Source organism: Lagenorhynchus albirostris, chromosome 1 (assembly GCF_949774975.1).
Source record: "Lagenorhynchus albirostris chromosome 1, mLagAlb1.1, whole genome shotgun sequence".
In the NCBI taxonomy this organism is placed as follows: Eukaryota; Metazoa; Chordata; class Mammalia; order Artiodactyla; family Delphinidae; genus Lagenorhynchus; species Lagenorhynchus albirostris.
Window position 1 is genome coordinate 63,974,725 of NC_083095.1, and position 27,363 is coordinate 64,002,087.

Genomic DNA, 27,363 nt, shown 5'->3' on the forward strand with positions numbered 1-27,363 from the left:
GGAGTTAGAAGAGCTCAGTTGAGGTTTTGGTTTCGTCTCATAGTAGCTACAGGACCTTGGAAAAAGTCACTTTCTTTCTCTGAACCTCAGTTTTCCCGTTTTCAAAATTTGGTCAGTAATGCCACCTAGCTCACAGGATTGTTAGAAAGATTGAATGAGATGATATGTGTGAATATACTTACAAAGTTAATTATTTACCAAGGTAACACCTAAATTTTTCTTAATGATTTCTGAAAATGGTACAAAAATGGATTTTTCTGAAAACTCTAACCATTAAAATATAAGAGAAAAATGTTTATATTACATTATTAAGTAAATACTAATAAGAGATAAATAATGCTTTGTCATCATTGCCTGTTTTTATAAATACATCTATAGTAAAACTTGGGTGTAAAGTACTATTTGATTTATACTTTAATTTTGCAGAGACAGATCATTTGATATTAATTAAATTATTTGATATTATAATTAATGTTGAACTTTTTTTTTTTCTTATTTATTTATTTAGGCTGTGCTGGGTCTTAGTTGCAGCACACAGGATCTTCACTGTGGCATGTGGGATCTTTAGTTGCAGCATGCAGACTTCTTAGTTGCAGCATGCATGTGGGATCTAGATCCCTGACCAGGGATCAAACCCCGGCCCCAAGTCTTACCCACTGTACCACCGGGGAAGTCCCTGAATTGTTGTTTTTTTTTTTTTTTTTTCCCCTCGGTACGCGGGCCTCTCACTGTTGTGGCCTCTCCCGTTGCAGAGCACAGGCTCCAGACGCGCAGGCTCAGCGGCCATGGCTCACGGGCCCAGCCGCTCCGCGGCATGTGGGATCTTCCCGGACCGGGGCACGAACCCATGTCCCCTGCATTGGCAGGCGGACTCTCAACCACTGCGCCACCAGGGAAGCCCACTGAATTGTTTTTTAACATTAAGTATAAACCACTATATTGATTATGATTTTGATAATTTTATTGAAATAATAGCTGACATTTTTTGAACATTTACAGTGTGGTGTTTGGTATCCCACATTTCATTAATCTTTACTACAGCTCTGCAAGTTAGTTTAGCTCCATTTTTACATTTAAGAAAACTGGTACACATGAATTAGCAGATTTTAAATGACATTTTATCAGTACTAACTTCTGCTTCTGTGTACTGTTGATGTCGGTCTCAAATTACATCATTTCAGCTGGTGCTTTTTCAATAAACAATTGCTGTTTTAGAAGGGAGGAAAGTACTGTTAATAGTTTTTACTTTTAAAGTATTTCTAGTTTTGTTCCAGAAAAGATTGAAAACAGTGTTTAATATGAAAATTGCTCCCAGATAGCTAGTTTGGCCAGGTTCCCTAAAGCAGTCAAAGAGGGCCCTAATGACTAAGGGATTCAGGAACAGCATTCAGGAACGGCCCATAGAATGCATAACAGACCAAGAGAAACAGATTTTCACTTGTCTGCCAGGCTTTTTTCCCTTTTTTCTCAAAAGCAAATGATCACTCCCACTGGCAGAAGTATATCTGTTGGAAAACAGGATTGTAGAGGCGGAGCACAAGTAGGAACACATTTGAGTATAACACGTGAGTCTCAACAATAATGGGGAGCTCTAAGCCTTCAGCTGCAAAACTGTAGATTTCTTAGTTGATAGATAGAAACATGTTTTTAAAGTCTGAACTTGTTGATGAAATCAATATAATGTCTGATTATTAGAGGATAGCTCTGCTGTTTTACTGATGATCTTTTATGATTATAAGGATAAAGTGATTTATGTGTTAGACTAAAGCAAGTAAGTGAAAAAAACTCATATTTTCTTTTGATCCCATAGGATGTAGATGATTTCTTTGAGCATGAACGAACATTCCTTTTAGAATATCATAACCGAGTTAAGGATGCATCTGCTAAATCTGATAGAATGACAAGATCCCACAAAAGTAAGGTTTTTCTCTGTGGCTAAAGTTTACATTGTTTAATGGAATATTTATAAAGTTATGTTATTTACAGTTTGTAAAAGTCTTGATATAGGGCAGTGGTTCTCAAACTGTGGTCTCTGAAGCTTTGATCCTAAGGCCCTTTTAAGCAAGTCTGTGAGGTCAAAACTACTTTCATAATAAAACTATGATGCTTTTTGTCTTTTTCACCATGTTGACATTTACACCGATGTTGCAAACGCTGTGGTGGATAAACTGCTGGTGCTTTAGCACAAATCACGGCAGTGGCACCAAACTAATAGTCTTTGTATTCTTTGCCACAGCGCATTTGCAATTTAAAATTTCGTTTAAGAATGTCCTTGATGGTATAGCACAGGGGAACTATTATATTCAGTATTCTATAATAACCTACAGGGGAAAAGAATCTGAAAAAGAATGGATACATGTATATGTGTAACTAATCACTTTGCTGTATACTTGCAACTAACACTATTGTAAATCAACTATACTCCAGTATAAAATAAAAATTAAATTTAAATTAAAAAAAAAGAATGTCCTTGATGAAGCAGTGAAACTTATTACTTGTGGAAAGTCTCCCTTGAGTATACTTTTTTTAATATTCTGAGTGATGAAATGGGAGGTATGCATAAAGCACTTTGCATATGGATGTATGATGGTTCTCTCTAGAAAAGCATTTTAGTGAATGAATTGCAACTGAACTAGCTGCTTTTTTTCATAAAATACCATTTTTACTTGAAAGAACAATTGACAGACTGTGATTATTGAAACTTGAGTATTTGGTAGACATTTTATTAAAAATTAATTAAATGGGCCTGACACTTCATGGAAAACAGCTGACAGTGTTTGTTGACAATGATAAAGGTCAGGCTTTCCAGCAATAATTAGAATTTTGGAAAACTTGTATCAGTCACCATGAGCTTGCTTTTCAATAATTAAAGACTTAATCTGAGGAGATTGATGATAATATTAGTGTGATATTTTTGATATTATATACTGAAGTGTGTCAACATTTGGAAGATCTGTGTGATTCATTGAACTAGTATTTTCTTAATGATCAAAATTATGTATGTAAAAGATCTATTTAAAGTACAAGATAGATTAAAATGGGTTTTTTTAACAGCTTTATATTGAGATATAATTGATATCAATAAGCTGCAATGTTCAAAGTGTACAGTTGGATAAGTTTTGACATATGTATGATATCATCACCACAGTCAACATAATGAACCTATCCATCACCACCAAAAGTTTCCTTGTGGCCCTTTGTAATCGCTCCCTCCTGCGCCTGTCCCCAGGCCACCGCTGATCTGCTTTCTGTCTGTAGATTAGCTTGCATTTTCTAGAGTTGTATATAAATGGAATCATACAGTATGTACTCTTTATGGTCTGGCTTTGAAATTCAACAAAATTATTTTGAGATTCATCCATGTTGTATGTATCAATAGGTCATTCTTTTTATTGCTGAGTAGTATTCCATTGTATGGCTATACCACAGTTGTTTATCCATTCAGCTGTTGGTGGATATTTGGGTTGTTGCTGGCTTTTGGCCATTTGAAATAAAGCTGACATAAACCATCTGTATGTAAGTCTTTGTATGGACATATGCTTTCATTTCTCTTGGGTAATACCTAGAAGTAGAATGGCTGGGTCAAGTGTAAGTGTATAATTAATTTTTTTTTCAAACTGCCAAACTTTTTTCCAAAATGATTGTATCACTTTACATTCCTACCAGCTGTGAACGAGAGTTCAGTTGCTTCACACCCTTGCCAATAAAGATAATCAGTCTTTTAAATTTTATCCATTCTGCTAGGCCAGTGTGGTTTTAATTTGCATTTCCCAATGATTGATGATATTGAACATCTTTTCTTGTATAAGTCCTCCAACTTTATTCTTCTTTATCAAAGTCATTTTGGCCCCTCTGGTTTCTTTACATTTTCATATGGATTTTAGAATCAGTTTGTCACTTTCTACAAAACTGCCTGCTGGGATTTTGATTGGGATTGTATAGAATCTGTAGATTAATTTGGGGAGGATTGACATCTTAACACTATTGGTTCTTCTGATACATGAACATGGTATATATCTCCATTTAATTAGGTCTTCTCTCAGCAATGTTTTATAGTTTCCTTTGTACAGATCTTATACATCTTTAGTTAGATCCCTAATTATTTTTTGATGCTATTGTAAATGTTGTGTTTTTTACATTTCAGTCTCCAGTTGTTTTTTGCCAATATATAGAGATACATTGTATTTTCAGTGTTGAGCTAATAGCTTGCAACCTTACTAGATCAACTCAATTTTTAGCTTTATTAACTATTTTGTAGATTCCTTAGGATTTTCTACATAGACAATCATCTGCTAATAAAAACAGTTACACTTCTTCCCTTCCAATTTGAATGCTGTTTATTTCTTTTCCTTGCCCCATTATGCTACAGCTATACCCTCCAGTACAGTGTTGATGGAAGCGGTGAAGGCAAGCAACTTGGCCTTGTTTCTTATGGGGAAAGCATCAGTCTTAAGCCGTTAATTATGATAATAGGTGTAGATTTTTCCTAGATGCCTTTTAAGTCAGGAATGAATGTTGGATTTTGTCAAATGCTCTTTTTGCAACAATTGAGTTAACCATACGGTTTTTCTTTTTTAGTCTATTAATATGGTTAATGATGTTGATTGATTTTCAGATATTAAACCAACCTTATATTCTTGGGATAAATATCACTTATATCATTAGATTTAATGTAATAGAGTACACAAAGTTCATTGATAGGATTTTAGATTCCCCACAGGAACTAACCCTTAAACTTAAACTGCTTGTTGAGTAGAGTATCCACAATTTTCTGAAAATATTAGTAAAATGCCTCCTCCTTTTCCAACGACACATCTGTTTGAGGCTACATTTTCTCCCGATACTTGAACAAAAACAACGTATCACAGTAGAGTGAATGCAGAGCAGATAAGAGAATGGAGCTATTCTATTATTATTATTCTATTAATCCAGATGCAAAAGAGATTTGCGAAACTCTAACAGTGTCACTGTGCTCACTAATTTTAAAATATATAAATAGTTATTTTCATTTAAACTGTTATGTTAACTTATAATGGTTTATGGGACTTCCCTAGCAGTCCAGTGGTTAGGACTCCGTGCTTCCAATGCAGGGGGCACGGTTTCTATCCCTGGTCGGCGAACTAAGATCCCACATGCCCCACGGCCAAAAAAGAAAACCAAAACGTATTAATGGTTTTAATACTGTTATTTTAAAATAGTAAATATTTAAAATTTTTGTTTTACTTTTTTAAAAATACAGTACATATTGATAGATGTAACCCGCATAAACAAAAGCTCTTTAGGGTCCTCAGTAATTTCTAAGAGTGTAAAGGAGTCCTAAAACCAAAAAGTTTCAGAGCCTCTGATATACAGACAGGTCAGTAGGTACCTAGAAGTACGAACCTCCGTTTTGGGGTATTGTTACATACTCTAATAGAAAGGAGGAAGTAAAGAAATCTCAGGCCTGGTAACTTCTATTCTTGTGTCATTCTTTTGAGAGAGTTAAGAGTTCTTTTTGTATTTTATTTTCCTATATCTTTGTGATTTGCAGATTCATTCTAATGAAGTAGTAGTTCCTAGTTGCCTCTTCAGTAGTTAAGAACTATATAGTCAAAGTGTGGGAAACTTGAATTCCTTCCTAAATTCATTACTGATTTGCTTTAGAGCCTTGGGCAATTCACATAATTAGTCTTGTGTTGGTTTCCTTGTTTATAAAATGGCATTAAGGATAAAATATCTCATACTTTCACTCCTCTGTTAAGAAAGGAGTGGGTCCTTTGTCCCAACCCATCCTCTCCTGGCCCCTCCATCAGGACCCACACCACTCCCTACTCCCCCCACACACCCAGAGTCACACAGTGTACCGTGAGGGCTCCAGTGGCACCCTGTGTGCCTTCCTAGGAAACCCCACACTCCACCCACCCCCACTAGGCCCTGGCCCCAGCCTGTAGGCACACCCCCTTCCCCCAAAAAAGAAAAACTTTGTAAATACGAAATGGTACATACTAGTGTTGATTGTAATAATTAGGAATACCTTTAAGTTTAGATTTGATGATTTAAAAATGGAAGCCTACTATATATACTTTTTAAATTTCTTAGAAAGTTATTTAATTCATAAACATTGGCATATCTATTATGTGCCAACCATCATGTTAGACATTGATGATTTCAAGATGAAGAAAATAACAGTCTTTGCCATTAAGGAATTAATAATTTTGCAGGTGAGATAAACACTAAAAGCAAAAAATTACAATATTGTAATTAATCCTGTCATAGAGGTGTCTATTAGTGCCATGGAAGTATAAAGAACTATAGGAATTATCTGTTAAGAAAACAGAATATTAGTGATTCTTACTGATTCTGTTTATTTGACCAAGTGGAATGGTGTTTTAGGGGAGATGATAGTGATCCTGTTTTACAAAAATACGACTGTTGGGCTTCCCTGGTGGCGCAGTGGTTGAGAGTCCGCCTGCCAATGCAGGGGACACGGGTTCGTGCCCCGGTCTGGGAAGATCCCACATGCTGTGGAGTGACTGGGCCCGTGAGCCATGGCCGCTGAGCCTGCGCGTCCAGAGCCTGTGCTCTGCAACAGGAGAGGCCACAACAGTGAGAGGCCCGCGTACCGCAAAAAAAAAAAAAAAAAAAAAAATACGACTGTTACATATAATTAATTACCTTACATATATAGTGGACCCTTGAACAACACAGGTTTGAGCTATGTGAGTCCATTTATATGCGGATTTTTCTTCAGTAAATATGTAGTATTGTAAAAGTACTACACAGTCCGAGGTTGGTTGAATCTGCAGGTGCAGAACCATGGATACAGGGGCAACTATAAAGTTAAACAGGGATTTTTCACTGCGGGGAGGGTTGGCACCCGTAACCCCTGCATTGTTCAAGGGTCAACTGTAATAAAATTTTACAAAATTATAAAATAAAAACTATTTTTTCATAATTAATGAACTTAGCCTGGATTATGAAAAATTAAGCTTTTCAACTTAATAATTTTATAAGTCACTGTGATTTATAAAATCAGGACAGTTTGTATATTTTTCGTGATCACATAATGCTGTAATAACTAAAGAGGGTAGTGTTCTCAAAGCCTAATGTTAGTTAGAATACAGGAATTTCTTGCTCCAAAAAATAATTTCAGGGTCAGCCTAAGCATAAACTATTAATGTATTCAATATTAAACACAGAAACCATTTTTGATTCCTACCTGTCAATAAACCAACCTTTAAGTGATTTTTGAGTAGTATTATTATTTTTTTAACTTAACCTGTTAGGGTGTAGTGAAGAGTCTTATATATAAGTTACTGTTCATAGTCTGAAGTTTGTACTTGAAGTTTCTTTATAAAAGATATCAGGATAGAAGATTTGAGTAACAATAAGTAAGTAGTCACCAAATTTCAGCCATATCAGTTGAATGTAATTTTGTGCAAAATAAGAAAGTATAATGTAAGCATTACTGTTTTGTTAGGGGATAAACACATAAAAGCCTGGTAAAAATACTACTAGTATAAGTGGGAATACAAAGTAGGCATGTCTAGGATTTCATTAATGATAGCAAACATTTGTATAGTACTGTATACACTATGTGCCAAGTTTATAGTAATGTTTACTAACTCATTTAGTTCTCCAAATAATTATGTGAATTGGGTACCATTATTATCCCTATTTCCAGATGAGGAAACTGAGGCACAGGCAGGTTAAGTGATATGCCCAAGGTCATACAGCTGGTAAATTGGGAAGCTGGGATTGGACAGTTTGGTTACAGGTCCATGCTCTTAACCATTGCACTATGCTATTCCTTTTCTGAAATTATAATCTTTTCTCAACAAGGGCATTGTCCTGTGGGGCAAGCCCTAGGAGGAGTACTGTGCTGACGTTGAGTACTTTGCTTCCTAGCACCCAAGAGTAGTGGTACACCATTCATCTAGCTTCCCAAGCTCCTGCCTCGGGTCTACTGTTTGTAAATCTTACCTGTTACATTTCCTAAATATCTTCCAGTTTTGTTAGTTCCTCTCTGCTCTTAATGTTTCCACTACCTTGATCCTGACCCTCAGCATCTGACACAGCAGTTTCCTGGTTGGTCACTGTGCCTTCTGTGTCTCTCCACTATTAGTGTTTATTCAAGGCAGCAGAATTTTTTAATCTAAAATCCTTATCAGGTTGATTGCACCACTACTAGGATTTTAAAATGTTTAATAACACCCATTCCCACAGTATCAGGTCCAAACTTCATCATGGCTTACAAAACCTTTCTTTCCCCCAAGATGCTTGGAAGAAAAATAAATTGATTTTTCCATCTTCAGCCCTCTCCACTCCCCTCTGTACCCTGCAGTGCCGTAGTCCCAGAAGGCTCTCTGAATATACTTTGCTCTTTTATGTCTCCCTGACCTTTTTCCATGCTCTTCCCTTTATCCAGAATGCACTCTCCTCCTCTTTGCCTAGTAAAGATTTGCTCATCCTGTGAGCTCCAACTCCTATAGTGTCTGTAAATCCTTCCCTGACCTCCTCAGGTGAAATCATCTGTTTCCCCTGCTCGCGATGTAGTTTATACCTACTTCTAATATAAAATTCATCATTTTGTATTATTGTTTTTGTCATTTCTTTCACTAGACTTTGGGCATCTCATATTACATACACATTTTTTTGACAGGTAGGTATTCAGTAACTATTTTTGAATCAATGAATAAATATATTAAATTCTTAAAACTTTTTCCATAGGTGCTGCAGATGATTACAATAGAATTGGTTCTTCATTATATGCTTTAGGAACTCAGGATTCTACAGATATATGCAAGTAAGCATTCTGATTTAAAACATTAAATATAAGTAAAAGAAAATTTTTGTTGGCAGCTCAGGCACACACAATACTTCTGACCCAGCAGGCATTTTGGAATATTTTTGTCAAAACACGTTGATAATATGGAGCTTCTATATAAACTTAGGTCAGTGTCATTTTTCTCTTCCCTTTCCCTCCTTTTTTTTTAAATCTGAGAAATAAAAATCGACCTTAGTATATATAATTTTAACATTTACAGTGTTTCATTTGATGAAAATTTGCCAATTTGTATGTGTGAAAGAGACAGAATTTGTTTAAATGTTCTTAGATTTTTATAATGTTTATTATAAATAAGAAATGCTGTTTTAGAATTAGAATATATATATACACAGATATATATACACACACACGTATATATATATATACACACACATACACACATACATATATATATATTTCGTTGGAGGCCAGATTTCAATGTACCATAAATAATCTTAGTTGCTCCTATAATGTTTAAACCCAGCTCTCTATTGAAAAATAATTCAAACACATTTTAAAAATTTTAAGTGGAAAAACTATTTTCATAGTCCATGCCTTTCTCCAAACCACATCCTTGAACTTTTCTATAGTATATCCTGTCTCAGTAGACATGTCAGATCCAGTTTTTCAGCAAATCCAGTTTTTCAGCAAATCCAGTTTTTCAGCAAAACGCTAATTAACATGCTACCTTCCCAAAGAGTTAGTTCTTAAGTATTTGATAAGAAGGAAAAACGTCAACTTTGCCATGTGTTATCTTTCATAAATCTCTCAAAGCAAGTTCTTTTTAGTAATGTGAAGTTCATAAAATTCATTTTAGCTTTCAATAGTATTTGCCCTAATCCAAATATAATGTCATCGATAATTACATATTTTACAGGATACCATTTAATAGTTTGGCATGGGGATATTTTTTTAGTTGGTGTCAGCGTTTGAGAGATGGGCTTTTTAATTAATAGTGAAAGTGGGGGCTTCACTGGTGGCCTAGTGGTAAGGACCCTGGGCTCTCACTGCAGTGGCCGGGCTCAATCCCTGGTTGCAGAAGATCCTGCAAGCTGCCTGGTGCGGCCAAAAAACAAAGTGAAAGTGAGCTATGAAGTAGAGATTGGCTGTTCATTTGTGTTGTTTTCCAAAACAAAGCAGCTCCATTTGAAAGTATTTAAGACATAACTCTTTGGATGTCATTGCCCTGTACTTCTGTAATAATTTAAAAGTATGGTTTTATTTAATATTATGTGGCATATTACCAAAGGATATCGAGACAGATTTTTTTAAGTTTTTAACATATGGCTTAGACCGCCACCTTGAAATGGGAAGATTTTCTGTAATCGTATGTCAAAAGGAATCTGTTACATGGGTGGACGTACAGAGATTTTTGTTGAACTAAATGAAGTCTTCAGTGAACAAGACAAATATTGTAATGAGGTAAGAATGTTCATTATTAATCTGGTTTGGGGTATATTCTCTGAACATTTGAAATAGAAAATTATTTATGATGAAATATTTTTCCCTTCCAGGTTTTTTCTTAAAGTTTCAGAACTTTTTGATAAAACAAGAGTAAGTACTAATAATTAACCTTTGGGAGTCTAAATCTCTGCAAACGGTAGTGTTTAACTTGTTGGGCTGTGTTTAACTTTATTGAGGAAGATGAGTTATACTTCAAAAGGTTGAAGAGGCAGAGTTAAATTTGGAAATAATGAGAGTTTTTCAGGAAATTTAGTTTTTGTTATGGTCTTTTGGTATATGTGTAAAAGTTCATACTCTTGATCAGAAAACGTGTTCATTAGGAGGCTGGGTTTATTTTTATGAAACATCATTTTTTTCCTGGGGCTTTGTAAGCTAGAAGAAAATCTTAGATTCACTATAACTTTACCAAGATTATTGCTTTTGATCCCCCATGACACCCTGCTTTAAAAAAGAGTTGTATCAACATAAGACAAAAATATAACTGCAGAAAGTTTTCATTCATAGTAGTAATAATTTAATACTGATATAGTCTTGGTTTTCAGGGGTCATGTTAATTTATGATCATTCTATCTATCAGTTCATAGTGAAAATGTTTACTAGATTTGTAATGGTACTTAGCTGAGAGTCGTGGTGGCTAGTCCATTGTAGAAATCAGATTTCATCATGACCTTGGCAGTTGAGTAGTGGAGACAAGTTGAAGAAAAGGAGATACTCTATCACAAAGGAAAAAGTTCTTAAATATGTAAGTAAATGTTATACTGGGGTCCATATAGCTCATTATTCTGCTTTGATATTTGTACCAGTGAGCATTTTCTGGGAAGATATAGTTGTTTTTGTGTGCGTGTTCACACAAATAGGAATGTGATAGAATAGGAATCTATCACAAACAGCCTTATGTGTCAATTCTTTTGGAAGCAGATGTCAAGGTGGGATTAAATGTACAAGAGATTTATTGTGAAAAACAAAGAGGAACGAGCAGGAGTAGACAGGAGGGGAGCGTTCCGATAATAGTGCAGGTCTACACCTGCAAAAGGAGAGGGAGAGGAAGGAGGACTGTGTAGGAGGAGTTTCAGACTATAGCGCAGTCCTAAGAAAGCTTTATCCACGTCTGAGGGGAGTGCCTGAGCCAGAGCTGCCCATTGGAGGAGTTCTACATCAGGCAAGAATGGGCTGGGTGGGAAGGATGGAACATAACTTTCGTATGAACATGGTTCCAGATCCAGAGATACTGCAGTTGGGGCTATCAGTCAACTGTGCTCCTTGCAGCAGACATTTCTCTTGGAGATCTGGGTGGCACATTTCCATAGCCCCAAAATTCTTTATTTCCTTTAGCATTTGCACATTGTTCTGGTTATTATTGCTGTGTAACAAACCATCCTAAAATCAGTAGCTTTAAACAGCAACCATTTTAGTATGCCAGTGAACTCTTTGGTTCAGGAATTCAGAAAGGGCACAGCAGGGATGGCTTGCCTCTGCTCCATGATGTCTGGGGCCTCAACAGGGAAGATATGAAGGCCAGGGCCTGGAATCATCTGAAGGCTCTTTCACTCATATGTCTGGGGGTTGATACTGGCTATCAGCAGGAACTTCTGATAGGGCTGTTGGCTGTGACACCTACATGTGGCTTTCCCATGGACCTGCTTAGGCTTCTTCACAGCATGGTAAAGAGGTTCCAAAAGCGAGTATCCCAAATTATGGGAAGTAGAAGCTGCTAGTTTCGTTAGGCCTGGGCTTGGAAACTGGCGCAGCATCATTCCTGTATTGGGCAAGCAGTCTGAGAGCCCAGATTGAAGGGGAGAAGACACATACCCTACTTCTTAATGGAAGGAGAGAAGCCCTATTTAAAAGCACTGAACATCATCTAGCATGTCAAGAAGTTCTGTAAGTTTGTTTCTCCATAAAGAAGCTTAAAGATTTTTTCAAAACTTTTTATTAAAGTGTATTATACATGTAGAAAAAAACACATAACAGAAGTGTACAGCTCAGTGAAATGTCACAGTTTAACACACTCATGTAATGAACACCCAGATCAAGAAATGGAACATTACCAGCAACTCAGATGCCCCGTTCCCCTTCAGCTGCCTTCTGAGTCACCACCTCGGCTGCAAGGCTAACCACTGTCCTAGCTTCTAACAGCAAAAATTAATTTTATTTTCATATTTTATGTAAATGGATTATGCAGTATATATCCTTATGTCTGGTTTCTTTTACTCAATATTACATACATAAGATTCATTGGTGTTGCATGTCGGTATAGCTCCTTCATTCTTATTGCTGTATAGTTTTCCATTGCAAAAACATACCTAATTTTATTATCTTTTCTACTGGTAGGCATTTGGATAGTTGCTAGTTTGGGGCTCTTTACAAAGAGTACTGCTAAGACCATTCTTATTTATCTTCAGCTGAACATAAGTATTCATTTCTGTTGAAAGTATGTAACTAGGAGAGGAAGTGATGGTTCATAGGATATCCATGTGAAAAGCTTTTGTAGGTACTGCCAAACTGTTTCCCAAAGTGATTGTAACAACTTATATTCCCACCAGAATGAATGTGAGCATCTCACTGCTGTACAAGGTTGTAATATTTGGTATTTTAGCTGTTCTGGTGGATGTGTAGGGTTTTTTTTATTTTAACAACAATTTCAGAGTCGCAGAAAAGTTGCAAGAATAGTACAAAGAATTCCTCTACATGTGTCACCCAGATTTTCTTAATGTTAACATTTTCTACATTACTTAAAGTTCTTTTATTCCCAGAAGTCCATGTTTATTGGTTTTTGCCCTTTGTGCACATTTCTCTCTCTCTTTTTTAAAGATAAGAATCAATTTTAACGTACCAGGACTTCCCTGGTGGTCCAATGGGTAAGACTCCACGCTCCCAATTCAAGGGGCTGGGGTTCAATCCCTGGTCTGGGAACTAGATCCCACATGCCTTAACTAAGAGTTTGCATGCCTCAAGTAAAAATCCTGCACTTGGCAAAAAAGATCCTGCATAATGCAACTAAGACCTGGCACAGCCAAATAAATAAATATTTTTTAAAAAATTTTTAATGTACCAATACGATTATCAGTGATTCTCCATACTGTCATCAATATCTAGTATAGAAATGTTCCCAGTTGTCTCATAAATGGCTTTTTACGGTGGACTTTGTTTGAATCGGGATCCAAACAAGGTTCCCACATTGTATTTGGTTGACATAATACATTCTTCTTTATTGTCTGTCTCTCCAGACTGAATGAAGAGTTCTCATCTTTTTCTTTTTTATTTTTCTTTTTTTTTTAAATCATCCTTGTTTTTATTTATTTACTTTATTTATTTTTGGCTGCGTTGGGTCTTGATTGCGGCACACAGGATCTTTTGTTGCGGTATGTGGGCTCTTCGTAGCGCAGGCCGGCTTCTCTCTAGTTGTAGCGCATGGGCTTCTTGCTCGTTGTGGTGCTGCGGGCTCCAGGGCATGTGGGCTCTTCGTCGCGGTGCACAGGCTTCTCTCTAGTTGTGGCATGTGGGCTTCTTTCTAGTTGTGATGCAGACTTCTCTCTAGTTGTGGCGCATGGGCTCCAGAGCGTGTGGGCTCTATAGTTGTGGCACGTGGGCTTAGTTGCCCCGTGGCATGTGGGATCTTAGTTCCCCGCCCAGGGATTGAACCCTTGTCCCCTGCATTGGAAGGCAGATTCTTAACCACTGGACCACCAAGGAAGTCCCGAGTTCTCATCTTTTTAGTCAGACTTAATGTTTTAAAATTGTTTTCTGGTTGTCCACAGCAGAAGGATTGGTTTGAATTACCTAGTCTACTGCTGTTGCCAGCCTCTATTACTTTATAATCATGTGTACATATCAATTGCCATTGAAATGCATAGAGAGAAAAATACAGGTGAACCTGAAATATGATATTGAAACTCATTACAGCCAAGAACTTGAGTCAAATATAGAATCCTTCCGTAAATTCACTAATCTGTTCATTTTTTTGTCAGTTACAAAAAAAAAACTAACAGACTAACAAAAGAGAAGGAAAGGAAACTTAGTTTAAATAGGAATTGATACTGTAGTTATTTATAACTAATATTTTTACAATAATTAAGAAAGAAAACACTGAGTATAGAATGTAAGTACTGATTAAATACCCAATTTTTTCCCCTTTTTCAGAAAATAGAAGCCCGAGTGTCAGCTGATGAGGACCTCAAACTTTCTGACCTTTTAAAATATTACTTAAGAGAATCTCAAGCTGCTAAGGTAACTATTCTTTTTTTTTTAAATGGACTGCTTTACAAAAGCCATCATCTCCTTAGAGATTGTTAGACTTAAGATTGTTAAAGATGACTTATCTCTTGATTTTAAATTATATTTTTAAGTATAATTTTTTTTTCTCCTTTTATAAATTGTAGGTCAGGGAACCCCACATAAATGTTTCCTCTATAAACTCCTGATAGAATTTGTCTAGAAATTTTTTTAAATTGAATTTGGTATATTTAGTCAGGTGAAATACCTGCAAAGACAAAAGTAAAACCCCCAAATAACAGTTGTACAGCTAAAGGATTCCTAATTTTGTCTATCTAAGTCCTCTATTGAGGGTGAGAGAGCCATAAAACAGAGAAGTATGTTTTATTTTAAGGCATCTCAAGTTTCCTTTTGGAAATCTATGTGCAAAACTAAAACTCTTACTAATCAAAAAAAAGTTTAATAAAAACATCTAAAAAGCACTGAAAAGTTAGTGGCTCAGATACTCCAAATTCCACGTTAATTTATGAATTGAGATGTTGTACAGAAAATTCCCATCTAATCATGGGATTGCTGGGTCATATGGTAGTTCTATTTTTAGTTTTTTAAGGAACCTACATACTGCTCTCCATAGTGGCTGTATCAATTACATTCCCACCAACAGTGCAAAGAGGGTTCCCTTTTCTCCACACCCTCTCCAGCATTTATTGTTTGTAGATTTTTTGATGATAGCCATTCTGACCAGTATGAGGCGATACCTCATTGTGGTTTTGATTTGCTTTTCTCTAATGATTAGTGATGTTGAGCATCCTTTCATGTGTTTGTTGGCAATCTGTATATCTTCTTTGGAGAAGTGTCTGTTTAGGACTTCTGTCCATTTTTGGATTGGGTTTTTTGGGGTTTTTTTGATATTGAGCTGCATGAGCTGCTTGTATATTTTGGAGATTAATCCTTTGTCACTTGCTTCGTTTGCAAATATTTTCTCGCATTCCAGGTGTTGCCTTTTCATCTTGTTGATGGTTTCCTTTGCTGTGCAAAAACTTTTAAGTTTCATTAGATCCCATTTTTGGTTTTATTTCCATTTCTCTAAGAGGTGGGTCAAAAAGGATCTTGCCATGATATATGTCATAGAGTGTTCTGCCTATGTTTTCCTCTAAGAGTTTTATAGTGTCTGGCCTTACATTTAGGTCTTTAATCCATTTTGAGTTTATTTTTGTGTATGGTGTTAGGAAGTGTTCTAATTTCATTGTTTTACCTGTAGCTGTCCAGTTTTCCCAGCACCATTTATTGAAGAGGCTGTCTTTTCACCATTGTAAATGTTCTTGCCTCCTTTGTCAAAGATAAAGTGACCATATGTGAGTGGGTTTATCTCTGGGCTTTCTATCCTGTTCCGTTGATCTATATTTCTGTTTTTGTGCCAGTACCATACTGTCTTGATTACTGTAGCTTTGTGGTATAGTCTGAAGTCAGGGAGCCTGATTCCTCCAGCTCTGTTTTTCTTTCTCAGGATTGCCTTGGCTATTCAGGGTCTTCTGTGTTTCCATACAAATTGTGACATTTTTTGTTCTACTTCTGTGAAAAATGCCATTGGTAGTTTGATAGGGATTGCATTGAATCTGTAAATTGCTTTGGGTAATATAGTCATTTTCATGATGTTGATTCTTCCACTCCAAGAACGTGGTATATCTCTCCATCTGTTTGTATCGTCCTTGATTTCTTTCATCAGTGTCTTATAGTTTTCTGAGTACAAGTCTTTCGCCTCCTTCAGTAGGTTTATTCCTAGGTATTTTATTCTTTTTGTTGCAGTGGTAAATGGGAGTGTTTCCTTAATTTCTCTTTCAGATTTTTCATCATTAGTGTATAGGAATGCAAGAGATTTCTGTGCATTAATTTTGTATCCTGCTACTTTACCAAATTCATTGATTAGTTCTAGTGGTTTTCTGGTAGCATCTTTAGGATTCTCTGTGTATAGTATCATGTCATCTGCAAACAGTAACAGTTTTGCTTCTTCTTTTCCGATTTGGATTCCTTTTATTTCTTTTTCTTCTCTGATTGCCGTGCCTAAAACTTCCAAAACTATGTTGAATAATAGAGGTGAGAGTGGGCTCCCTTGTCTTCTTTTTTTTAAGTGAAATGTGATTTATTTCAGTGTTTTTTGTTATTTTTTTATTTTTGACTGTGTTGGGTCTTCGTTTCTGTGCAAGGGCTTTCTCTAGTTGCGGCAAGCGGGGGGCCACTCTTCATCGCAGTGTGCGGGCCTCTCACTATCGTGGCCTCTCTTGTTGTGGAGCACAGGCTCCAGACGCGCAGGCTCAGTAGTTGTGGCTCACGGGCCTAGTTGCTCCGCGGCATGTGGGATCTTCCCAAACCAGGGCTTGAACCCATGTCCCCTGCATTGGCAGGCAGATTCTGAACCACTGCGTCACCAGGGAAGCCCCAGCTCCCTTGTCTTGTTACTGATCTTAAAGGAAATGGTTTCAGTTTTTCACCATTGAGAATGATGTTGGCTGTGGGTTTGTCACATACGGCCTTTATTATGTTGAGGTAGGTTCCCTCTATGCCCACTTTCTGGAGAGTTTTTATCATAAATGAGTGTTGAATTTTGTCGAAAGCTTTTTCTGCATTTGTTAAGATTATCATATGGTTTTTATCCTTTAATTTGTTAACTATGGTGTATCACATTGATTTGCATATATTGAAGAATCCTTGCATTGCTGGGATAAACCCCACTTGATCATGGTGTATGAACCTTTTAATGTGCTGTTGGATTCTGTTTGCTAGTATTTTGTTGAGGATTTTTGCATCTATGTTCATCACTAACATTGGCCCGTAGGTTTTTTTGTGACATCTTTGGTTTTGGTATCAGGGTGTTTGTGACCTCGTAGAGTGAGTTTGGGAGTGTTCCTTTTTCTGCTGTATTTTGGAAGAGTTTGAGAAGGATAGATGTTAGCTCTTCTCTAAATATTCGATAGAATTCACCTGTGAAGCCATCTGGTCCTGGGCTTTTGTTTGGTGGAAGTTTTTGTGTGTTTTTTTTTTTTTTGGTGGAAGATTTTTAATCAGTTTCAGTTTCAGTGCTTGTGATTGTTCTGTTCATATTTTCTATTTCTTCCTGGTTCAGTCTTGGAAGCTTGTACTTTTCTAAGAATTTGTCCATTTCTTCCAGGTTGTCTATTTTATTGGCATACAGTTGCTTGTAGTAGTCTCTCATGATCCTTTGTATTTCTGCAGTGTCAGTTGTTACTTCTCCTTTTTCATTTCTAACTCTGTTGATTTGAATCTTCCTTTTTTTCTTGATGAATCTGGCTAATGGTTTATCAATTTTGTTTATCTTCTCAAAGAACCAGCTTTTAGTTTTATTGATCTTTGCTATTGTTTCCTTCATTTCTTTTTCATTTATTTCTTATCTAATCTTTATGAATTCTTTCCTTCTGCTAACTTTGAGGTTTTTTTGTTCTTTTCTCTAATAGCTTTAAGTGTAAGTTTAGGTTGTTTATTTGAGATTTTTCTTGTTTCTTGAGGTAGGATTATATTGCTATAAATTTCCCTCTTAGAACTGCTTTTGCTGTATCCCATAGGTTTGGGGTCATCATGTTTTCATTGTCATTTGTTTCTAGGTATTTTTTGATTTCTTCAGTGATTTCTTGGTTATTTAGTAGCGTATTGTTTAGCCTCCATGTGTTTGTATTTTTTACAGTTTTTTTCCTGTAATTGAAATCTAGTCTCATAGTGTTGTGGTCAGAAAAGATACTTGATACAATTTCAATTTTCTTTCATTTGTTTTTCTTTTTCAATTTTCTTAAATTTACTGAGGCTTACCGAGGCTTGATTTTACAGAATAATTTTACTGCCCCAGAAATCCTGTGTTCCATCTATTCACTCACCTTCCTCCTAACCTCTGTTGATTTTTTAATTGCTTTCATAGTTTTGCCTTTTCCAAAATGTCATATAGTTGGGTCTTTTCATATTGGCTTCTTCACTTAGTAATGTGCATTTAAGTTTCCTCTATGTCTTTTCATGGCTTGATAGCTCATTTCTTTTTAGCACTTAATAACATTCTGTTGCCTTGATATATCAAGTTTATTTATCCACTGACCTACTGAAGGACATCTTGGTTGCTTCTAAGTTTTGGCAATTATCAGTACAGCTGCTGTAAACATCAGTGTGCAGGTTTTTGTGTGAACATAAGTTTTCAACTCCTTTGAGTAATAAATAGCAAGGAGCACAATCACTAGATCGTATGATAAGAGTATGTTTAGTTCTAGCTGTCTACCAAAGTGCCTATATCATTGCATTCTCACCAGCAATGAATGAGAGTTCCTGTTGCTTAACATCCTCACCAGCATTTGGTATTGTCAGAATTGTAGATTTTGGCCATTCTAACAAGGTATGTAGAGGTATGTCGTTTTAATTTGCATTTCCGTGATGACATTTGATGTGAAGCATCTTTTCACAAGCTTATTATATGCCACCTCTGTGTCTTCTTTGGTGAGGTGTCTGTCTTGAAAAAAAAGGTCTATGGCCGATTCTTTACTTTGGTGGTTAAGTTTTAAGAGTTCTTTGTGTATTTTGGACAGCAGTCCTTTTTATCAAATATCTTGTAAAAAAATTTTCTTGGTCTGGTGGCTTGTCTTCTTGACACTGTCTTTTGCTGAGCATTTTTCATTTTATTTTATTTTCTTCTTTTATTTATTTACTTATTTTTGGCTGTGTTGGGTCTTTGTTGCTGCACGTAGGCTTTCTCTAGTTGTGGCAAGTGGGGGCTACTCTTTTTTTTTTTTTTTTTTTTTTGCGGTACGCAGGCCCCTCACTGCCGTGGCCTCTCCCGTTGCAGAGCACAGACCCTAGATGCGCAGGCCCAGTGGCCATGGCTCACGGGCCCAGCTGCTCCATAGCATGTGGGATCCTCCCAGACCGGGGCACGAACCCACGTCCCCTGCATCGGCAGGCAGACTCTCAACCACTGCGCCACCAGGGAAGCCCCAGGAGGCTACTCTTTGTTGCAGTGCGCAGGCTTCTCATTGCGGTGGCTTCACTTGTTGCAGAACGTGAGCTCTAAGTGCGCGGGCTTCAGTAGTTGCAGCACGCAGACTCAGTAGTTGCAGCACATGGGCCCTAGAGCGCGCAGGCTTCAGTAGTTGTGGCACATGGGCTCAGTAGTTGTGACACACAGGCTCTAGGGCACGTGGGCTTTCCGTAGTTATGGCACGCAGGCTCAGTAGTTGTGGCTCACGGGCTGTAGAGCGCAGGCTCAGTAGTTGTGGCGCACAGGCTTAGTTGCTCTGTGGCATGTGGGATCTTCCCAGACCAGGGCTCGAACCCATGTTGCCTGCCTTGGCAGGCGGATTCTTAACCACTGTGCCACCAGGGAAGTCCCAGCAATTTTTAATTTTAAAGAAGTCCAACTTACCAATTATTTCTTTCTTGGATCATCCCTTTGGTGTTGTATCTAAAAAGTCATCACCACGTGCAAGGTCATGTGGATTTTCTCCTGTGTTTTGCATTTTACATTTAGGTCTATGATCCATTGAGTTAACTTTCATGAAGGGTGTAAGGGCTGTGTATAAATTCGTTTCTTTGCATGTGGATATCCAGGTTTCCCAGCACCATTTGTTGAAAAGATTATCTTTTCTCCATTGTATTGCTTTTGCTCCTCTGTCAAAAGATCAGTTGTCTGTATTTGTGTGAGTCTAGTGCTGGGCTCTCTATTCTGTTGTATTGATCTATTTGTCTGTTCTTTGACCAGTACCACACTGTCTAGATTACTGTAGCTTTATAGAAAGGTTTAAAGTAGGTAGTGTCAGTCCTCTGACTTTGTTCTTCTCCTTCACTGTTGTGTTACTCTGTGTCTTTTGCATTTCCACACAAACTTTAGAATCAGTTGGTTGATGTCTACAAAATAACTTGCCAGGATTTTGATTGGGATTATGTTGAATCCATAGATCAATTTGGAAAGAACTGATTTTGACAATATTGAGTCTCCCTATCCATGAACATGGAATATCTCTCCATTTATTTAGTTCTTTGATTTCTTTTATACGAGTTTTGTAGTTTTCCTCAGAAGTTGTACATGCTTTGTTAGATTAATATCTAAGTATTTCATTCTCTGGAGTGCTAATTAATGTAAATGGTATTGTATTTTTAATTTCAAATTTCACTTGTTCATTGCTGGTATACAAGAAAGCAATCTACTTTTGTATACTGATGTTCTCTTGTAAAACTTTATTATACTCATTTATTAATTCCAGGAGTTTTTCTATATAAACAGTCTTGTTATCTGGCATCTGTAAACAAAAGACAGTTTTGTTTCTTCCTTTCCAATCTGTATACTTTTTATTTCTTTTTCTTATTGCATTAGCTAGGACCTACAGTACAATATTGAGAAAGAGTGGTGAGATGGGACATCCGTGTGTTGTTCCTGATATTAGTGGGAAAGCTTCTAGTTTTTCACTATTAAGTATGATGTTAGCTGTATGTTTTTTGTAGATGTTCTTTATCAAGTTGAGAGTGTTACTTCTGTTCCTATTTTGCTGACGAAACAGTCAGTTGATTTTTGACAGAGTGCTGGGACAATATAGTGAGGAAAATAATAGACTTTCAATGAAAGGTACTGGGACAACTGAATGGTCACATGAAAAAGAATAAAGTTGGACCTTCCTCACACCATGGATAGAAAATTTACTCAAAATGGATCAAAGGTCTAAATGTAAGAGCTAAAACTATAACATTTTTAGAAGAAAACATAAACATAAATCTTCTTGATTGCCTTAATTAGGCATTGATTTCTTAGCCATAACCAGAAGCATACCAACCAAATAAAAATAATAAATTGGACTTTATTAAAATTTTAAAAACTTTTGTTTAAAGTTTTTTGTATCAAAAACACTATCGAGGGCTTCCCTGGTGACACAGTGGTTGAGAGTCCGCCTGCCAATGCGGGGGACACGGGTTCATGCCCCAGTCTGGGACAATCCCACATGCCGCAGAGCGTCTAGGCCTGTGAGCCATGGCTGCTGAGCCTGCGCGTCCAGAGCCTGTGCTCCACAATGGGAGAGGCCACAACAGTGAGAGGCCTGTGTACCGCAAAAAAAAAAAACACTATTGAGAAAAATATAAAAACCCACAGATCAGGAGAAAATATCGGGTTGACCAGAAAGTTCATTCTGGCTTTTGCATAAGATGTTACAAACAAACTTTCTGACCAACCCAATATTTGGAAATCATGTAAGTCCCTAATAAGCGACTGGTATTCAGAATATATAAAGGACTCTTAGTAAAAAGACAAAGAGTCCAATTAAAAAGTGGGCAAAAAACAAAAAAGATATACAAATGGCCAATAAATATGTAAAAAGATGCTCAACATCTTTAGCCCTCAGGGAAATGCACATTAAAACCACAGTGCTATATCACTTCACACCTACTAGGTGGCTGTAATCAAAAAGACATAACAGTATTGACAAGGATGTGGAGAAATTGGACCCCTCATATAGTTTTGGTGGGAAAATGTAAAATGGTGTGGTCACTTTGGAAATAATCTGGCAATTTCTCAAAAGATTCAACATAGAGTTACAAGGTGACCCAGTAATTCCACTCCTAAGTAATGAGGTATGAAAGAGAAATGAAATGTGAAAACATGTCCGCACAAAAACTTGTACACATATGTTCATAACAGCATTATTATGAAATAGCCAAAAAGTGGAAACAAACCAAATGTCTGTCAGCTAACAAACCAAATGTCTGTCAGCTAACGAATGGCAGGCGGACTCTCAACCACTGCACCACCAGGGAAGCCCCCTGATTCCTTTTTTAATGAAATGTCCAAAATAGGCAAATCTATAGAGACAGAAAGCAGATTAATGGTTGTCCATGGCTGGAGGTGGGGGTTGTGGAAGGAAATGGAGAGTGACTGCTAAAGGACCTGGTTTCTTTTTGGGTGACGAAAATGTTCTAAAATTGAGGCTAGTGATGGTTACACAACTCTCTGAGCATACTACAAACCATTGAATCGTGCACTTATATGAGTGAGTTAGGGACTCCCCTGGTGGCACAGTGATTAAGACTCTGAGCTCCCATTGCAGGGGGCCCAGGTTTGATCCCTGGTCAGGGAACTAGATCCCATATGCATGCCGCAACTAAGAGTTCACATGCCACAACTAAGGAGCTGGTGAGCCGCAACTAAGGAGCCCGCCTGCTGCAACTAAGATCTGGCACAACCAAATAAATATATAAATTTTTAAAATAAATAAATGAGTGAGTTATGTGGTGATTTGAATTATATCTCAATAAAGCTGTTACTAAAAAAATTTAGAAGAATGACATGTGGCATTCACTGTGTGTTAGCTCTGGTGATCGGGGTGGCGGTGGCTGAGGGCAGCTACTAGAAACATGCAGCATATATTATCGTGAAGCATTCTGTTTTATAGGATCTCCTGTATCGAAGATCTAGGTCACTAGTGGATTATGAAAATGCTAATAAAGCACTGGATAAAGCAAGAGCAAAAAATAAAGATGTTCTGCAGGCTGAAACGTCCCAACAGTTATGTTGTCAGAAATTTGAAAAAATATCTGAATCTGCAAAACAAGGTACTCTTTTTTTTTTTTTTTAACAAGGTACTCTTATATTAACCTTTAATCATAAGGTATGGTTTGGACTATTATATAAATAATTAATCCTAATTTGTTTTGTTCACAGAGCTTATAGATTTTAAGACAAGAAGAGTTGCTGCATTCAGAAAAAATTTAGTGGAACTGGCAGAGTTAGAACTGAAGCATGCAAAGGTAGTATCATATTAAAGATTTAATAATTTAAGTGACATAATTTACAAATGAGTCAGTTATGAAACTTTATACTAATTTTAAAAATAGAGAATCTTAGAATTGAGAGGGATTTTAAAGGTTATCTAATTTAAACAAGAAAAATATCTATAATGTCTCTAATGGTCAGCTTTGCAAAACTCTAGTACCTAATATGGAAAAACAGTATCATTTTTTTGACTAGTTGTTAAAAAAAAATCTTAATAAAAACATCACTTAAAATTTTATTTAACATTTGCCATCTTCAAAGGGACTGAAAATTTTAAATGTATTCAAAATTCCCCAAACTATAAATATTAAAGGAATTTTTTAAAACTTTTATGTTATTTCGTGATAAATTTATACCATTTATAAGTATAAAGTTATTAAAGCTTAAAACTACACTGAGATTTTTGGTATACTCTATAATGAGCACGAATTTACTTCTGTGTAACTTTGACATAAGTTTAATTCCTCTTTCACAGTTTACCCTTCAGATATTTACATCCTTCATATTCTCTATGTATCTTCTCTTCTCCATGCCAGACATCCTTTGACTAAATATTTTTCATCCCATACACCTCAACAAGATTTTTATTGTATTATTGCCCTGCTGTCATTACTCTTTTAAAATATTATACCTGAAAATGAAAATACATTTACATACATAGAATTATTGTTCACATTTCTTCTTACAGCATGTTTTATTCTATTTTTTTTAACTAATTTATTTTTTATTAAGTATAGTTGATTTACAATGTGTTGGTTTCGGGTGTACAGCAAAGTGATTCAGTTATACATATATATGTATATATTCTTTTTCAGATTCTTTTCCCATAGAGGTTATTACAGAATATTGAGTATAGTTCCCTGTGCTATATAGTAGGTCCTTGTTGTTTATCTGTTTTATATATAGTAGTGTGTATGTTACTCCCAAATTCCTAATTTATCCCTCCCCTCCAAGCATGTTTTATATGCATAAGGTACAGGTTTTTTTAACTGCCATATTTCACCAGCTTGATTTGGCTATAATCACACTTTTTCTCTCTTTCTAAGTCACTTCTTGAACCTCCGCCCTGTGGTTGTGTGTTTAATTTTTTTAGTAATTATTTTCATTTTTGTGGTAAAAAACATAACATAAAATTTACCATCTTAACGATTTTTAAGTGTACAGTTAAGTAGTATTAAGTATATTCATGTTGTTGTACAATGGCTCTCTAAACTTTTTCATTTATTGAGCACTTATTTTAAAAATGTAATTGCAGGCCACGTTTATGTCTGTTAGATTTAAGCTTGCTCGTCTTAGCCCAGCGCATTGAGATCTTTTGGAAACTTGGGTTTGATCATATAGTATTTGACTATTATACTAGTTTATCCTGTCAAGTGATGGACATTTGTAATTTGTATGAACTCCCTTTTATGTCTTCATCTAAGTTTTGATTTAAAAGGTTGATCAGGATTAAAGGAATCACTATTTGTTAACCTACCTTTTGAAAGTAAGTGGCACCAAAAAAAATCCAGTTCCTTTCTTTCTATACTAATTGATATTAACTTATTAATTAATATTCTTTGGTTATAGTTATTTGGATAGTTAGGAATTCATTTATACTATTATCAACCATTATTTTTCCCATTTTATCTGTAAAGGACATAAGGAGTATCAAGTTACTTATTAAAATCAAGATATATGTTGTCTGATTTGCTGGGCTAATAACCCTGTCAGAAGAAAATGTATGGACCTCCCTGGTGGTCCAGTGGTTAAGACTCTGCATTTCCCCTGCAGGAGGCGTGGGTTCGCTCCCTGGTCGGGGAACTAAGATCCCGCGTGCCATGCATTGTGGCCCAAAAAAAAGAAACTGTTTTTATAAGCCTGGCATGATTTATTCTTATTGAGCCTGTGTTGTTTTCCAGTGTTCACTGTTTTTGTTCTTTTTAAAGAGTTCTTTTGTTCTCTTTTTAAAGAGTTCTTTTGTTCTTTTTAAAGAGTTTATAAACTATCAAGGATTTTGTTATAGATTAAAGAGTTTATAAACTATCAAGGATTTTGTTATAGATTAAGGAGGGGTTGACAAACTACAACCTATTCTGTACAGCCTGTGAGCCAGGAATGGCATTCATATTTTTAAATGATTATAAAAAGATCAAAAGAATAATATATTCAAAAGAATAATATATACGTGATATACGTGATAATTGTATGAAACTCAAATTTAACCTATTAAGGTTTATTGGAATACAGCCAAGCATATTCGCTTAAGCTTATTCACTTACGCTTTGTCTATGATTGCTTTCATGCTACTACAGCAAAGTTGAGTAGTTGAAACAGAGACCAAATGTCTCTCAAAGTCTAAAATGTTTACTGTTTAATAACCCTTTACAAAAAAAGTTTGCTGACCCTGCTTTAGATTGATGTCAGCCTCTGGTTTCCAGATTCTGTACTTTTTCAAATTCTTCCTGAAATGTGTTCTCTGTGTTCAAATTTCTGATAGCTCTTCTAGTCCAGTGGTTCTTAACTGGTGGTGATTTTGCCCCCCAGCAGACATTTGGCAATTTCTGGAGACATTTGTGGTTGTCGCATCTGGGGGTGGGGGGGTCACTGCTGGTGTGTAGTGGGTAGAGGCCAGGAGTGCTGCTCAGCATCCTGCGATACACGGACAGCCCCCACGAGGAGGGATCACACAGCCCAAATGTCGGGAGTGCTGAGGTTGGGCAACTCTACTCTGTTGTCTGAGATTTCTTAATGACTTTGTAAATCTGAACAAAGTCTCATTTTGGTCCCAGGATCCACATAAATTATTCCAAAAAGAGTAGATAATAGTTAAATGTACAACAAGATGGTTTGAAACTACTTTGGATTTTATTTATTGTAACTGGTATATATGTCTTTGCCACATAATTGAAATCTAGTTAACTAGGTAGTTAGGTCACTTTTGTGTCCTTGAAAATAGGCTCAGATTCTTTATTAAGGAAGTAAAAAATGTGTGATATGGGCAGTTAAAAAAAAAAAAGTGATGAGCCAACTGTGAGGGTGTGATGTGAGTCCCTGTGTACCCCACTGTAGTTGCAGAGTTAGGTCCACCTTTGGCAGGGGCAGTTTGGCAGGTGTCAGCCTGCAGAATGTGCATCCTGTGACTCAGCGGTCCCACTTGAGGAATATACCTGTAAGAAGTATATCTAAGGAGGTAATTTCATAACTATAGACAGGCTCAAAGTCATTTGTCACAGTTCTTATACTGGCCAAAAATTGACAGTAACTTGAACACCTAAAAATGTTTAATGTTTATTTTTCACTTAATTTTAGATTTTCAGGAACATTGCAAGGAAAGTACAAAGAATTCCTGGATGCTCTTCACCCAGATTCCCCAAATGTGCATATTATCGCATCTGCTTTGTCCTTTTCCCTCCCTTCCTCCCCGTTTCTCTTTACACACACACACTCACACTCTCGCACACACCCCTGTACACACCTGTTTTTGTCTTAAACCATATGAGTAAACTGCAGATATGATGCTTCTTCTCTCTTTTATACATTTAAGTGTGAATTTCCTAAAATCAAGTAATTAAATACTCAGTACAGTTATAAAATTGAGGAAATTAATATCAACATAATTCTGTTATCTAATCCAGAGGCCTTTATTCACATTTCCCCAGTTGTCCCAATAATGTCCTTAATGGCAAAAGGAAATTCAAGAGAACGTGTTGCATTCAGTGCACGTGTCTTCTTAGACTTCTGTAATTTGGAAAAGCTGCTGAATCTTTGTATTTCATAACATTGGACACTGTTAAAGCACAGGCCTATAGAATGCCCCTCACTTTGGGTTTGTCTAATTAGTGGGTTTAGGTTGTGCACTTCGGACAGGAATTCCACCCAGAAGTGATGTCAGATCTTCTTGGTGCATCACGCAGGAGGAGGCACATGCTGTTGATCAGTTGCCTTACTGGCAATGTACAACTTTGATCATTTGCTTAAAGTGATGTCTTCAGGCTTCACAGTGGCAAAGTTGATATTTTATACTTTGGATTAAGAAGTATTCTGCGGGGAGGTACCCGAGACTGTTAAATGCCCCATCAATTAACCAGCACCGACC

At 36.5% G+C, this 27,363-nt stretch overlaps 1 protein-coding gene across 2 annotated transcripts in view; it reads left to right on the plus strand.

Annotated features, from left to right (window-relative positions):
• Positions 1-27,363, plus strand: part of SNX6 (sorting nexin 6) — a 54,190-nt gene that overhangs the window by 24,220 nt on the left and 2,607 nt on the right. Inside the window, exons 7-12 of one of the 2 annotated variants that reach the window (XM_060143728.1) lie at positions 1,811-1,916; positions 8,710-8,785; positions 10,321-10,360; positions 14,411-14,497; positions 22,906-23,065; positions 23,175-23,260. In XM_060143728.1, coding sequence (XP_059999711.1) covers positions 1,811-1,916; positions 8,710-8,785; positions 10,321-10,360; positions 14,411-14,497; positions 22,906-23,065; positions 23,175-23,260 — 555 coding nt within the window. The remainder of the gene's footprint in view (positions 1-1,810; positions 1,917-8,709; positions 8,786-10,320; positions 10,361-14,410; positions 14,498-22,905; positions 23,066-23,174; positions 23,261-27,363) is intronic. The other variant, XM_060143737.1, reaches the window with a different exon arrangement.